Source organism: Hylobates moloch, unplaced genomic scaffold, assembly GCF_009828535.3.
Source record: "Hylobates moloch isolate HMO894 unplaced genomic scaffold, HMol_V3 SCAFFOLD_14, whole genome shotgun sequence".
Lineage (NCBI taxonomy): Eukaryota > Metazoa > Chordata > Mammalia > Primates > Hylobatidae > Hylobates > Hylobates moloch.
Genome location: NW_026652289.1, coordinates 19,130,411 through 19,146,955, shown reverse-complemented (window position 1 = coordinate 19,146,955; position 16,545 = coordinate 19,130,411). Strand labels below are relative to the sequence as shown.

The window sequence follows — 16,545 nt, the reverse complement described above, 5'->3', positions numbered from 1 at the left end:
AAGAAATTGCACTGTGAAAGACTGCCATTCAAGCATGAACAAATCTTCGCTTCACCTCAGCAAGGGGATGTGACTTTTGTAAGATCTCCAAAAGTCAGGCAGAAACAGCCTGCTTAGAGTCAACTGAAAGAGATCCACTCTTTTGAGGGCGAATGAACATTCTGTCCTCCATGAAGAAAGCCTGTCAGCTGTCTGGGAGAGGCATGCTCTCTCAAGGGCAGTGAGAGTCCTGGGCAATGTGAAGAACACTTAAGCACCCAAAGTAACAGGCCCAGTTCCAGAGTAGCTGGAACCAGGGCATGGCGAGAGAACCACGTGACTTCCCTTCAGGAGCTGGACAGGATATGAAAGGGAAGATCAATGTGAGGGATGTTTGGATGCTCTTCAGGAAAGACGTGACACACATTCTAAAGGCTGCAAACAGCAAAAGAAGTGGTATTTTCTAATTCGAGCCCCCAGTCAATTATGCTAAGACATTTACTGTTAGTTGAAATCAGCCTTGAAATAGCAAAAGTATACACAAGTATAAGCAATTTTAAAGGAGTGCTCACAGTAAAGATGGCACGCTATGATACTAAAAGCTAACTACCAGAGAAAATCCAGAATCCGAGGAATTTAAAATACAATGTCACAGCTGACAACTGTGTATTTCAAGTAGGGATTGTGAAGGGGAATTGGAAAAGCTAATAGCTTTGAAGACATCTGCCTTTTCAGGGAGAGTTTGTTCATAAATCATTCACAGAGATGTTTAAAATGAATGGTGTGGTTTGGAGATTAAGCATTTCTTGGACAAGCAGACCCCAGGAGCATTAGCAGCAGATAGGATTAGATATCCCTGTCTCAGAGAGTAAAACAGCACATGAAGAATATAAAAGAGTATGGAGAAAATGTGTACAATGCCAAAAGTAATTTGTTGTTTACATCAAATTGTATTACATGATGAGTTTTTAGAGCAATACAGAGCAACAGAGTTAGTTGAGGGTGAGGTTTTAGAGGAGGCAGGGGGATGGAATCGAGAAATCCACATAGAATGGCAATCCTTACCCTTCGAAAAGAGAAAGAGTTCTTTTTGGAGAGTCAGAGTGTTGCAAGAGAAGGGTGGGGAGGACTGAAAGCCATTTTGACAAAGATTTGAGAAAGCTCCCTCACTAAAATAGGATGCAAAACTCCTAGCAAGAGAAAAGGCAGAGATGGGTTTCGAGGTAACTATCTGCTGTCAGGATTTAAAGCAGAGGTAGTGAAGTCTTGCTTTAGGGAAGAATTAGTATTTGTGTTTAGGACCATTTATAATCAGCAGACATGCAAAAGATCAAAAAGCAGTTTGCTTGAGCAATTTTGTTTACAATACTATCTTTCTTGGCTATCTTTAATTCTTGATGATGTAATTGGAAGCTTTTCACCTAAAACCCTGAGGCAATTAAGGACCAAACTCACTTGTGTAATAGATGCACTTGTTAATGGCCTCTGTATTTATACGCTAAATAAGGTTTTAACTGAGGAGGGGAGATAGAAGCCAGAGTGAAATTCAGAAAATAATGTAACTGTCTAATCCACGAATATTTTCCAAGCGGTGCATGGTGCATACCTCAGAACTATATTTATTTTCTTTTTTCTTTTTTTCTTTTCTCTCTTTTTTTTTTTTTTTTGAGATGGAGTTTCTCTCTTGTTGTCCAGGCTGGAGTGCAATGGCAAGATCTCAGCTCACTGCAATCTCCACCTCCCGAGTTCAAGTGATTCTCCTGCCTCAGCCTTCTGAGTAACTGGCATTACAGGTGCACACCACCATTCCTGGCTAATTTTTTTGTATTTTCAGTAGAGACAGGGTTTCACCATGTTGGCTGGGCTGATCTCGAACTCCTGACCTCAGTTGATTCACCTGTCTTGGCCTCCCAAAGTGCTGGGATTACAGGTGTGAGCTACCACACCCGGCCAGAACTGTATTTCACTGTTTGAAATAATTAGTAAAAGCTAAGGCGTAAACTGTGTTAGATGATGTTGACCTATTCTTAATTGATGTTAAATCATGTCTTAAATACAACAGTCATGCTGAGTGTCTGTCAGCAAGTAACATCAGAAAGGAGTTTATTTGAATTAATCTAAGAAAATAAATGTAATGATAAATTATGTCAGAGTAAAGTCTATAGGGCTGAGAGTTTGAGTTACATTGTTAGCTCAGAAATAGCAAACAAATCATCACCTGATAACTTTTCTGGTATGAAAATCCTCTTTTTGAATTGGCAAAGGGGTGACATTTTATAAAATAAATGTTATCTTTGATATTCCCAATACAAATTTTAAGAACACCTTGCTTCATTAAATTCACAAGAGAATCTGGTGTTAGAAAATCTGTGATAATGTGTAGCCAGATGAAGACACATCACTTTAAAGGAAACTGTTGGTTCAGCTTCTTATTCCACCCAGGTATTACTGTACAACCAGGGCTGACTTATAACATTAACCTCAGGAAGGAAATTGGTTGTTTTTCTAAACTTTGGTCTGCAAATTAAACAGAATTTCAAGCTCTTGTCTCCTGATCCCAAACTGACCAATGGTCAAGGGGACACAGTACCACATCCTAAAAAAATGTCACAAGAAGCTCTGTAATGTGTTTACTTGGGAAAGCACTGCTCAGATGAAGCATCTGTTTCTTAATGAGGTCATGTTTTTATTTTACCTAATTTTCCAGCTGGGATTAGGGAGGTGCAAGGTCTTGCCAGGGGTTGAAAAGTGAGTCAACTGCTCACATGGAATCAGAATCTAGAATCCTTGAAGCAGGGAACCATGAGCTCCAGTCATTGGATCATGCATGCTTATTCAAACATGAATCTTTACATAGATGTGATAAAACTCTTAAAACTCCCATTTCAAAACATTAAACATGAATGGTAAATGTGGTATCAATTATGTAATTTGGAAGGAAGAAACTCTTTTTCACCTTATAACTAGCTGTGTCAATATCCTTTTGAATCCATTTCAGAATTAAGCCTTTAAAGTAAAAACTGTCTAAAAAAACATTCTAGAAGCGTATAAACATCTTGAGCTCTGGAGCCAGATGGATTGGGTTTGAATCTCACTTTAGCAGTACATTAGTTGTTGACCTTAGGCGGGTTTAGAAAGTACCCTGTGTGTTAGCTTCATTCTCTCTCTTGGGTGACCCACTAATGGTACTTACCTCATGGCATTTTGTAAGAATTAAATGATATAAAACATGCAAAGTGATTAGAATATGTGCTTGACATATATCAAAGGACCAGTGATTGTTAGCTAACTTTATTGTCCTCATTGATATTCTGGGATTGTTATATACTTTTACTTATGAGTATTCTAGTAATCAGTGATATATATATATATATATATGTGTGTGTGTGTGTGTGTGTGTGTGTATATATATACACATACACACATACATATATATGGAGAGAGAGAGAGAGAGAGAGAGGAGAGAGTCTTGCTGTATCACCCAGGCTGGTGTGCAGTCATGCTATCAAAGTCCACTGCAGCCTCCATCTCTTGGGTTCAAATGATCCTCATACCTTCTGACTAGCTGGGACTATAGGTGCACATCACCACCCTTGGCTAATTTATTTATTAATTTTTTAATATTTTTTTACTTTTTGTAGAGACAAGGTCTCACTATGATGCCAGGGCTTGTCTCAAACTGTTGGGATTACAAGCATGAGCCACCACACCAGCCAACAAGCTTTGATATTACTAGACACTCTTTATGTGGGAGGGAAGAGGAAATTTCCTAAACATAAAAGAAAAAAACATCACTCAGCAAGTGTGTGATAGAGTTACTTTTTATGCCACCTTCAATTTGCTGGTTTCCACACTTGTGGCAGATAATCTATAGGTTTCTCCCTAGAGAAACATGAATTGGGATTAAGTTTTTAAAAAACTGACAATAGACACAAAATCTCTCAATATTCCACAACATGTAGCAAAAACTTATTCCCACATTTTATTTGGGGGCCAAGAAAGACATAGTGTGGCTTTCCTCCAAACTGCTTGTTGATTAAAGCAATGGGTTTGTGGGCAAATATCAAGTTTAATCCTAGTTTCCTTCTAACTTTGCATCTTACAACAAGCCTGGATATCTGATTCTGTGTATTTGGATTTGGTCTGTGGTATTTCAAGAACCTCTGCAGCTTTGCAAAATATGGCCGTGTTTAATCTAATTATCTACAGAAGCAGAGTCACACACAGATCAGCACAACCAGGGAACACCTTTTAACCACACCAAAACACAGGCGGCTTTGCTGTTGTGTCTCAACCACTTCCTAAGTCTCAGCTGAGTATTTGGTCTTGACTTTTTAAGTTGCCTGAGTTTAGCTTAGGAAGCACACTGGAGTCTTTCACAGTGGAGAGATTCACTTGGTGCATTTTATAATTAACTACTATAAAGCAAAGCTTCGGCATGTTTGCAGATTATGGATTTCATTTGTCTAAATAAAATCAGATTGTTCCTCCTAGTGTATTAGAAGCTGGCCCAACATCAGTAAAATTATTGTTTTTAAGAACCATGTGTGCAGCAGGTGAAATCTTTATTATTACAAGTCAATAATAAAAGTTTGACAAGTTAAAATATAAACTCAAAATGTAAACTTAAACTAACTTGAAAACTTTCCGCAGTTCACATTTGGATTATAAAGTGGCTGTAAACACATTCCTGCCTCCACTCAAGGAACATGGATGGGGACTGTGTTTTTGATAGTTTGAAGTGATTTTCTGAAATGCCTTAACAATTTAGCCAACATTTACATGCATATAACACAAGAAGGAAAGCACTTTATGACTGCCTATCCAGATTCAATGTCAATCAATATCCATCTCCCAGAAGTCTGTATGGGCATCAGTTGATTAGTTACCTTCAAAATCCAGTAGCTTTTTTGAAAAAATTAGCAGAAAAAAAGAAGTGTTCTAGTTATCAAATGGTATATGAATAGAGTAAGTTTTCGTAATTGTTCATTTTTAACCTGTGTCATTTTGACTTCAAGTAATCTAATGCCATGAATAGAAATGGTGTCAGATAGAGACTTCAGCTCTGCCTCTATTTCCCTTATGAGTTAATTATTAAGGTAAGATTTTTTTTTAGGTGGGGGGCTCACTCTGTCACCCAGGCTGGAGTGCAGCAGTGTAATCATAGCTCATTTTATCCTCTATCTCCTGGGCTCAAGCAATCCTCCCACCTCAGCCTTCTGAGTAGCTGGGACTACAGGCATGCACCACCATGCCCAGCTATTTTTTTTTTTTTTTTTGTAGAGACAGGGTCTCCCTATGTTGCCCAGGCTGTTCATGAACTAAAAAGAAAATTCTGATTCAGTTTCTTCATGCACAAAATAGATATGACTTTCTATTTTAAACCACTATGAAGAGAAAGAGGAAACAGTTGTGCATTTCCAGGAGAACCTGTAAGTACGTAAATGGAAGTGTTATTCTTGCTCAAATATATCCTTTTACTGCTTATAGAAGAAATAAAGTAGAAAAATTATGGGAACAGCCTGGGAATCTTCTCCTAGCTTGTGTTTTGAGCACAGTAACACATTCACACTGTTTGCATAAAGGAAATTACACATTTTGGAATGAGGCTGGAGTAAATTGAAAACACTGGAAAACTGAGCATTCCAAACGCCATTTTCATCGCCATACTTTGACCATATACACAACTTCCAAATCTAGAAAGTCACAAATGTGGCCGGGCGCGGTGGCTCACGCTTGTAATCCCAGCACTTTGGGAGGCCGAGGCGGGCGGATCACGAAGTCAGGAGATCGAGACCACGGTGAAACCCTGTCTCTACTAAAAAATACAAAAAATTAGCCGGGCGTGGTGGCGGGCGCCTGTAGTCCCAGCTACTCGGAGAGGCTGAGGCAGGAGAATGGCGTAAACCCGGGAGGCGGAGCTTGTAGTGAGCCGAGATCGCGCCACTGCACTCCAGCCTGGGCAAAAAGAAAGTCACAAATGTCTAGTAAAAAGGAAGGGGGATGGTGAAACCCCATCTCTACTAAAAATACAAAAATTAGCCGGGTGTGGTGGCAGGTGCCTATAATCCCAGCTGCCTGGGGGGCTGAGGCAGGAGAATCTCTTGAACCTAGGAGGCGGAGGTTGCAGTGAGCTGAGCCTGCGCCATTGCACTCCAGCCTGGGCAACAAGAGTGACCCTCCATCTCAAAAAAAAAAAAAAAAAAAAATAGGAAGAGAGAAGATTGCAGGAATTGAGGAGAATTAGAATCGAGAGCATGGTTAGCTCAGACTGAGAGCTTCACACAGCAATCCAAAAAATACAGCATGGGAAACAAACCAGCAAGCTGCATTATCCAAGATCACACTGGCTGGAGGGGCAAGACTGTAATAATACACAGATGATCAGGAAATCTTTTGTCAGGCTATCTTTCCTAAACGTTGAAGGCTTATTTTTTATAACACATGTTCATAATATTTAGGCAAAAAGTGAAATTAAAGAATAATAAAGAGATTAGAAAATAAACTGAATGAAAGCCAGATTCTTTTATGAAAGCAGAATTGAATCCATATTCCCCCACTTCCAGACCTTAAATAGCTCAGATTAGTGCATATGTAACACAAAAGGGAAGTTAAGTAGAGAGTGTTTGATTGGACAATGAATTACAGGGACTTCCAAAGAAATAAACAAAGATGATCCAACCAAAAATTTAAGTGCACAGAAGGGCACAATCATGTATCAAAGATTTAGGTTTGAGGTTTCATACAGAAGCCCACCTTTCTCCTACATTGTTTCCTTGTATAACTATGTCTAATATTCTTGTACTATTGAGAAAAGTTCTTACTGTGTGTGTACACACACATGTATATATTTAGTTTTAATATAACATTTGTGCTTATCAGCATCTGGCTTCCTGCCTCTCAGACTGCTGCATCAGCCCTGTAACCCAAGATTGCCTTAGGAATTCAGGAGAGCTGGGAAAGGTGACCCTGCAGGGCTTTTCATTCCACCCTAGTTAACTTGAGGTCAAAGCAGCCCTGAAGAAGCTGCATTTATTGCCACATACAGAGAAATCTCCCAGATGCAGTCAATGTGTGAAAACCAATCACTAGAAAGGAAAGAAACTGCCCTTCCTTTAAGGAATGTGGAATCTTTCCTTTTGAAGATCAGGATTTGGAGCCCGTAATCCTGTGGATGGATGATGCCAACATTCAACTCTGCTGCTTATTCCCCATAATTTCTCCACTTGACCTGTGACGAATGAGCTTCTGCCTTTCCAGGGCCTTAGAACCTTTCTTACGGGACTCCTCTCACTCTGAATGATGGTGATTAATTACTAGTGTATTCTAAAAGTCTCCTCTATTTAATTACATCCTCCTGAGTATTTGGACTAATTCCTCTTAGTTTCCGCTGCAGATCGGAATGTTGCCTTGAGCAAGTCTCATGTTTCTTTCTCCCGCTTACGCAGTCAAGCACATACATAGATATGTAATAAATATTGATTAAGGTTCTGTATTAGGCTGTGTTTTTATCAGTAAGGATTCATAGGCATAAATGAGAGACATAATCCCTACCCTGCAGCCTAAATGGCATGTGTTATAAAGACGCTTTCAGGCTGACCAGTTCTTTTCGTGCAGCTAAGAAGACAGCCATGCCTCCTCATTAGCCCACATTATAGGGAAGAAGTGGAGACTCAAAGTATCTAAATCACTTGTCTGAGATAAAACAGAGAGCCCAGAGACAGAGCTGGGACTCCGCTCAGATCTTTCGCTGCTGAAGCCAAAGACGCCTAATCAATAAAACATTGAATTATTCTCAGTGATGCTATTGGATAATTATTTACGTTTAGGTTTTATGTTTGTGTTTTTCTGCTTAGGAGGTAAGAAACGTGTCAGGAACATTAATGCCATACTTAAGAATTGACATTTAACTACTGAATTCTGTTTTACTGGGGCAATATTGTGAATTATGCAATTACACTGTACCTTGGATTAGAAGTTATTTAACTCCCCAAAGAAAACATAGCAGTTAGAAATGGATGCTTTGTGAAAATATTCTCTGCCTATTAGGAATGTAAAAAAGTAGTTTTAATTCCCATTTAAAAGTTATAATTTTAACCTTAAAAATCAAAATCTGTTTAAATCAAAATCTTTTTTGCTATAGATGGCAAAAGGTACAATAATTATCAAACCATGCTTTGCTCCCAAAAAGGTGAGGCTGAGTTGATACACACATTTCAAAAGCAAATGGACTATTTAGCTAAAAAGCAAAACATAAGTACATGTGGATATAAATAACATTTACTATCTAAACTCTACCCAATTTGTTCCCCAAAACAACTCCCTGAAATAGGCACTATTATCCCTATGTTTCAGATATGAAAACTGGAGCTCAGTGAGTTTAAATAATTAGACCAGTGTGACATAGGTAGAACATAATTTAGCAAAAATTGAGCTCATTTAGGACTAGATGTTGGAATTAGAAAAAAATTAGACATAAAAAATTGTGTCTAATTCCAACATCTAGTCCTAAATGTACTAAGCCAATTTCTCATACACCTAGTAACCTAGGTCAATCATTAGGAAGCACATATTCTTTATTTTGGAAATATTTTTTAGCAGTCCTGTATTTATAGACATAGGATTTAGATGTATTTCTTATAACAAACAAATTAGGTAAGTGACATTTTAAAGCAAACCCTGTTGAGTGTCAGGCTTGGCTTCCTTTCCTTGCTATTAAGAACCAGACAGAAATATTTACCATAAGCCATTGATGACCTTTGACAAGAGCCTACAATTATCACTGACAATGAAATAAAACATGTTAAATTTCTGTGCAAACTGATTAGCCCTGGATGAGCCAATACTGTCTGCAGTAACTTCTAAGAAGGACATCTCTGCATACCAAAGTTGCCTGTGACAAATTTCATCCAGGGGTCATTTAGGGATGCTTAAAAAGATGGAAGGAAGGCAGTAGCAGTAGCAAATTCCTCTTGAACTTTTAAATGACACCGTCAGAAGAAAACATCCACCACCGTGTTGCTGACTTTGCCTTCTCTCTCGCTCATATTAGTTAACCTTAAAAGTGTAAATATAAACAAATTTAATCCCCCGTGGTACATCTGAACCAGGAGAAATCTGGAATTAATTGCTAAGTATTTTGGTTCCTATTGCAGCTGTTACAAGTGTTTGATTTGGTGAGGGAAAAGAAAAGGCGCTGCATACCGATTTCATGAGCCACAGTGAAAGCTGCATGGAGGCCATCGTCTTCAATCACAGCACAGCTGCGCTCTGGAGAACATATGGTCCCAACGTCTGCCATTCCCAGGGTGTCACATGAATGATGCCCACATAAATCCTGCCCGGGAGAAAGAAAGAAATCATTACAATCAATTTACGTCCAGAAGGAGCCGCCACATAGAGCCACTTGCTTACCCCAAATGGTAACGGGGATGTGTTTATGATATCACCTGTTCCTCTCTGGAAATGTTCCAAAGGGAAACTCAAGGCAGAGACTCTTCTAAACTGCTCTGGGACCCAGAAACACAGAAGGATAATGGAACTCAATTACATTTAAAAAGATGTTTTAGGACTGTAACTTGTCTATTACAATAGCACCCGCAGCTTTAACAAAGCCATAATGCATATACGTCTCCGATCACTTTCCCATATGGTCATGCTTAGGAAAGTCCTAAACTTCTGATGGAAATTCATGCTAAATTTATCAAAATCTAGCCTCATAATTTGTTTTCTATTACAGGGGCAAACTGTAGCCAGACATCTGCAGCAGAGTATAAATTTATCAGAAATTTGGATAGAAAACTAAATTTTAATTCATAATCTGAGGAAAGGTCATCTTTTACCCCCCAAATGAGCTGTAATTTCATAGATTGTGTCTTCTGAAATCTGTACATAACATTTAATGTAGCATTTCTCAACCTGACCAATCTGCAGAAAATATATGTCATATATTAATTGTGTATACATGAATATATGCATTTTTCTGGTAAAAAGTCATAGCTTTTCATAGATGTCATATAATCTTTTAAGAGATTCTCAAATAGGAACATGATTCCACCCCAATAATGGTGAAAAATCATCAATTTAGATGAAAGGGACATCAACAAGCCTCTTAAGATATGAAACATAAAGAGAAAATATAAGCCGCAACTTTTTGACATGACAGATTCATAATGATAAACTTTCCTTTTAAATGCTATTTGAGTATTAATGGACATTAGCATTTCTTGTGCTTGACCACAATTTTCCATGAAAATTTACTAACAACGTGCTCATTTATATTCCCAAAGAGCAAGATCATGTTTCTAGGAAGCCGTAAGTTAGGAACTCCAAAAGGAAAAGTTTTAAAAATATATTAATTATTGTAAAGACAACTGTTTATTAGTTAAAATAATACATGTTTCCATTATACAGCAATCATCTTTATATGCCCAACTTCCATATTCTCCAGCTTATATAGTAGGAACTCAGCAAACATTTGTTTCATTGAGTTGAATTGTGACCTACAGTCAGATACATTATAGTGCTCCCACATCTTTAATATGCTGTATGCCAGCAGGACCTCAGCAGGCTCCAGACAACCAGTACAAGGCAGTGTGACTACATAACCAATGCTACATACTCAATGGCAACATACTCTTCTAACCCTTTGCTATATTGCTGCATAAAAATCCTACCAAGGTGAAGAGTATTTAAAAACTCAGCTGTATTCTCTTCTCTTACTATATGCTCAGGTCCTCATTGTGTTCTGTTTATTATGAGTTCCCAGCTGAGATTAGTTACAGTGTGGCCACCACGTTACTGTAGCTTTAGACACTGGAAATCTCAGCCAAGTAGCCTTGGTTAATCATGTCACAAAACCAACAGCCTTCCGACGTTTCCTATATATCCTCACATGTCATCCCATGGGATGCCAAATTACAGCTGTTGAGTACAAATTAGTAGTTTTTCAAATTGAAATTGGAACACACTTTTGCATAATAATCAGTCTTTGAGATAATAATATAGCACAAGACATTAAGCCCCTCCCCCACAATCATTTCACTATCTCTAGGACCAAAAACCTAGGTCATGCCTTAAGGGAGCTGCTAGACACTCTAGGTTATATCTGCATACATTTTTTTAAAACAAGATTTATGTTTATATCGCAATTTGGGGTATTTATCTTTGAATAATAAAATCCAAGAATTACATTTTCCCTTCTTACCCTACAAATAAGCTAAGATGAAGAGCCACAGCAAAGGGAAATGACCCTCCTGTTCTCGATAGAGAGTAAACTAGATTCTTAATATCTCTCTGTTTACTGCTAATCAATTGCTCATTAGAGGCCATCAACCCTCCTTGTCATCCTTGAATGGGATTAAATGCATTTGGCCTTTTGCCACGGAAATGTGACAAAATTGTGAACAGAAGCACTTGTTATTTTTTTTAACCACACTGATTAAACTCCTTGACTACTCAGCCACACTATATATTTCTGTAGCTATAATTATGTAAACTGGCAACCTTTCCGTTTCACTCACACAATTTCAAATCTTGGCAAACAGTTACAGTTTCAGCCTCAAGGCTTATAATGAACATCTGAATTTCTTTGTGAACAACGTTTGTTTCAATGAATTAAAACTAATGTGCATCAAATTGTTAAGAATACAGCATCTCACATTCATGTCTACTTTCTGTTGATGATTTCTAACAACATTTATAGGTGTAACCTTATTTGAAGTTTATAGAACATTTTCTTAAATTCGTAAATTCTGAGCAGGAGTAAAGATATTATTGGGGCAATAGTATATGTGTATATGTGTATACATATATACACGTTTGCTATTATATATGTGTATGTATACACACACATATATGTGATACACGTATATGTGTGTGTATCTATAGATAGATAGATAGATATAATCCAGACCTGGAAGCAGGAGATACTGGAGAGATGTGAATCACATACAATACCATGTAAGAGGTAAACGAATTAAAAGTTCTGACAAAAGCTTATCTGCTTGTTCAGTGTAGATCTGAAGGTAAGTGGTATCTTTGTCATATCAAATAAGGCTTGTTTTATGCAGGATCAATATCTTATCACCACTGTGTGGAGAGTAATGCAATGGAAGATTTAGTAAAATATAAAGGTTGCAAAGGTTGCAGAGATTTATCTAGTGGTTTTGTGGTATGGTGCTGGCCAGGATACAAGACTGAGACATTGTATCTAACTCAGAAGTGTATTCATGGTGGTCTGCACCACCAGCAGAGATTTGAGAGGAAGGTCATTGACACTGTGACCATTCACCAGGTATGACCTTTTAGAAGACTATAAATATGGCCAAGCTTGTGATTTATCACAGAATTTTGAAGCCGTAATAATACCCAAGATCTACTGGGCACTTCTTGGGGATGGGATGGGAGACAGGGAGCCAGTAAAGGATGCTGCCTTGAGAAGCAGATGCTCAGAAGATAGTGTGAACTTTGAAAATCCCAGTGGACAGTACTCGGTGGTGAAAATGAACCAGTCAGACACAAATGTCCTAAGGTGGACAAATCACAGGACTCATAGGATTTCTTGTCTTGACTGAGAGATTGTTTTCACATGCAGTGCAAATATGCTGAGGGAGGGGGCCAGAGGCAACACCAATGCTGATACAGGTAGATACCATCACAGCTGCAGCAACAGCAGCTGAAATTAAGGAAGAACACCTCATATAGGAGTTAAATAATAGCAACTTCTGTTTCTATAGATCTTACCCCTTGGTAAGGGCAAGCATGGAGCTCAAGGGAAGAGCATGAAAGAGAGTTTAACTAGGTTTCAGATATCTACCCATCTGTCCACACAATTCTTATTGAAGAGAGATTAGTGATAGAAGAATTAATCTGGTGTGGTACATGTTTTAGTCATAAGTATTACTTACACACACCCACGCACACACCCACACATACACACACACACACACACACACACACACCCCTGCATATTTGTTCTGTGGATCTGATTCTTGAGAAGTCCTTGGCCTTTCTGGCTACCTATCCAGCAATCCCCAATGATAGGGGTTTTAATTTTAGACTTCAGTAGAGACTACATTAATTGGAACTGTTAGGCCAACCATTACGATGACCCATTTTATACAATCTCTATCCTTGTCTCTTGATACACCTAAGGGATACCAAACACACAGAGCCCAGATGGGTTAGGGGCCCAGAGATCCAGATGTGTTTATTCCTGAAACAATTATTGTGTGCCTACAATCTGCCAGACACGGTGGAAGTGCTGACACTGTGGTAAATAGATGAAATAAGATCTGAGCACGAGCTTTAAGGAACATCAGGCTCTAAGGAGCAAAACAGATATGTCAAGAACAAAGCAAACTGTGACTTCCATAATGAACAGATTGTTGAGGGAGAACAGAAGAGGCATTGATGAATTCTCCTTGAGGGAATCAATAAAGGTGTCTCCGCGGAAGTGAGTGCATCTGATAGCCTGGGAGGAAGGATACTCTGGCAAGGAAAGACTAGTGGAAACATAATGGAATGGGAAAAGGCAGAGTCTTTTGGGAATGGCAAGAAGTTTATTTTGGCTGGAACGCAGGATCTGTTGAGCGGAGGGCTAGCAGGGAAGCTGGAAAGAGAGTCTGGGCCCAGAGTTCCAAATCAGGAAGCTTTCTCTGACAAATGTGAGGTAAGAAGGGGAAGAAGAGACGGAGCAAGCTGGAGACAGGGAGCGGGGGACTAGATGGTTGATGGAGTCATTTTGGTAAACAGAAATGGAAGCTGGTTAGAGAGTGAATGGAAGGTAAATTGCTTTTTAATTCAACGCTGTTAGTAAGAAGCACTGTGTAAATCATTTACATGCTTTGAGACAAAGTTCCTTCATCATTAACATCAGGAGTTTGGTCCAGGTCATCTCTAGGGTTTGTTTCAGCTATGCATGTCTTGATATTAACTAAAAGCATTCCAATTTATAAAGAAATTAAAGCTCAGGGGCATTAAATGCTCCAAATCTCAAGCTTGTCCATACTGAAGATGAAATTCAAACCTATATCTAAACACTCAGAATCCTGAACTTACTTCAGCATGGTTTTGTTAAATCATCACATACGTTATTCTTGACATTAATCTTATCTTTTGTATTCATGATCTACACTTGGTTAAGCAAATTTCTTTCTTGCAGCAAATAAAGAATATCCTGGTTTTATCTCTATGCTGTGTTGGAAAAACTAGATAATTTAGAGGTATACTAAATATATAAAATACATTGTGAAAGATATTCCAGAAAACAGGAAAATGGGAGCACTGGATAAGAAACCTGGTGACATCATTAACTCGCCTCCTTCTCTCACCTGTCACATCTAATTAGCCACTGTAAGTCACTGTAGTTGTCTTCTATTTCTCATTTTTTTCCATTATTACTTCCTGCCTGAATTATAACCTGAGACTTCTAACTGGTCCCTTTTCCTCCTGTAACTTCCCTATCTATATGCTCCAGTCAGTCACCTTCTTAGAGCACAGATCTTATTAGATTCCTCCAGTCCTTCATGTCAGCCTTAGCCTGGCATTCAAAACCTGGCACAATACAGCCTCGGTCTTTCTGTCTGCCTCCACTGTACCTTCCTGCTCCATTCTGTCCACTATTTTGTGCATATCTCATAAATATTTTGGCCTCGGAAGCTCAGCCCAAGACATTCCTTCTGCTACAAAGAATTTTTACTCACATCCACCTCTTCCTAACATTTCTTGACCCAATCTATGCCTCTCAATTCCTAGTGCCACTGCTTTAGTTTAGACCACCTTGAGCCTCCTCTTGAAGATTTCTGAAACAGCCTGCTCACCCAGGATCCATTCCACTACTTAGACCAGAAGGTTCATTTCAGAACACACCTCTGATCATTGCTGTCTTCCTACTAATGTTCTTTTCAATGATTGCCATTGCACTTAATTTACAATTAAAACTTGTCGGCATGGTGGAGTAGACTGAATCGTGTCCTCTCCAAATTCACCTATTTGGAGATAGGGCCTATAAGGAGGTAAATGAGGTTAAATGAGGTCATGAGGACAGGACTCTAATCAGATAGGATTAGTGTCCTTAGAAGAAGTGATACCCAAGAGTGTTCACTCTGTTTCTACTTGCAGGCAGTGGAAAGGCTTTCTGAGTACACAGTGAGAGGGTGGCCATTTACAGGGCAGGAAGAGAGCCCTCACTAGAAATCAAATTGGCTGCAACCTTGATCTTGGACTTTCCGGCCTCCAGAACTGTGAGAAGACATACTTCGGTTGTTAAAGCCACCCATTGTACAATATTCTGTTACGGTGGCCTGAGCAGACTAGTAGACATAGTGTATAGTTTTGTTTTTCCATAGTTGGGTTGTTATTATCTTCTCCAAACTAATCTATTACCATTTCCCATTGAACATGATGGTTTGCTGATGTCTGCAATGCCTATCTCCTCCTCATGTATCTGGCTAACTCCCACTCTTTCTTCAAAATTGAACTCAGATGGAGTGAGCAATCTTCTAATGCACTTCCATAATACCTTGCAAATACATCTACTGTAAGAGTCATCATGCTGTGCAGCAATGACCACTTCCCTTTCTGTTTCCAGGAATAGATTCTTAAGAAAGGGGCTACTTTTTAAATCTCTGAATCCCTCTCTGCCTACGAGGAGCATATTAAAGGTTTGAATAAATTAGTGATAATGCTTTTAGTTTAGAGAGCACTAGACAGGACTCTCTTCTCTGTCTGCCGTTTGTTAGCTGTTACTCTAAGAAGTTTATCTTTGTTTCTCTTCATATGAATTCTGTCAAGATAATTATACAATGGTTACAGATTGTTGAAATGATTAATTGTAAAACAGTTTGTGACCATGGATAGTACATAAGAAATGCTCAATAACAGCTGGCTGAATCTAAATCCAATCTATCCATCCTTTGAGGACCAATTCAATTCTATATTTGCAGTGAGACCTATAGAAAGGTCCATAGGCAGAATTAACTGTTACCTTCCTTTTCCTTTCACAGACTTTGTTTATATCTCAGTATGGGATTTATCAGTTTTCCTAACATTAGTGCGATTTCCACATGTATCTGTTTCCTCTCTGCTGGGGATACGCCTAGTGGGCAGGGAGCAGGTATTTCTATCTCGCTACCTTAAACTGCCTACATGAGTCTCACACATAGGACGTGCATGTAGGCAGATACTGCACAGATTTTAGACTTTTCATAATATCCCTCACAGTTTATTGTAAAAATGTTAATTAGAGCTGCTTAGTCTGCTACCAGTCTCCCCATTTCTGAGTTATTTATCCTTTTATTGATTAGGATTGACCTATAGGCTCTGATTCCTTGACAAGGGTTCACTTTTGACTTTAAATGAGATTTCGACTCAAATATGTGACTGAATTAGTCCAGGCAGCAAACCAATAAGAAAACGCACATCCCTTGCTCTCTTCCAAACTTCTGGTCTTCCTCTACTGCCCCCTGTTGTCAGAATCAAGCCAGGAGCCACGTAGTAAAGGATAAATGCTGTGTGGGGGGACCCGGCCCCAGCAATGTAAGGCAGAATGTAGAGAGTTTTAGC

General features: G+C 38.8%; 1 protein-coding gene across 1 annotated transcript in view; it reads right to left on the bottom strand.

The window, feature by feature from the left end:
• Nucleotides 1–16,545, bottom strand: part of ADAMTS5 (ADAM metallopeptidase with thrombospondin type 1 motif 5) — a 43,298-nt gene that overhangs the window by 22,384 nt on the left and 4,369 nt on the right. The window contains exon 2 of the mRNA XM_032175298.2: nucleotides 9,184–9,316. Coding sequence (XP_032031189.1) covers nucleotides 9,184–9,316 — 133 coding nt within the window. The remainder of the gene's footprint in view (nucleotides 1–9,183; nucleotides 9,317–16,545) is intronic.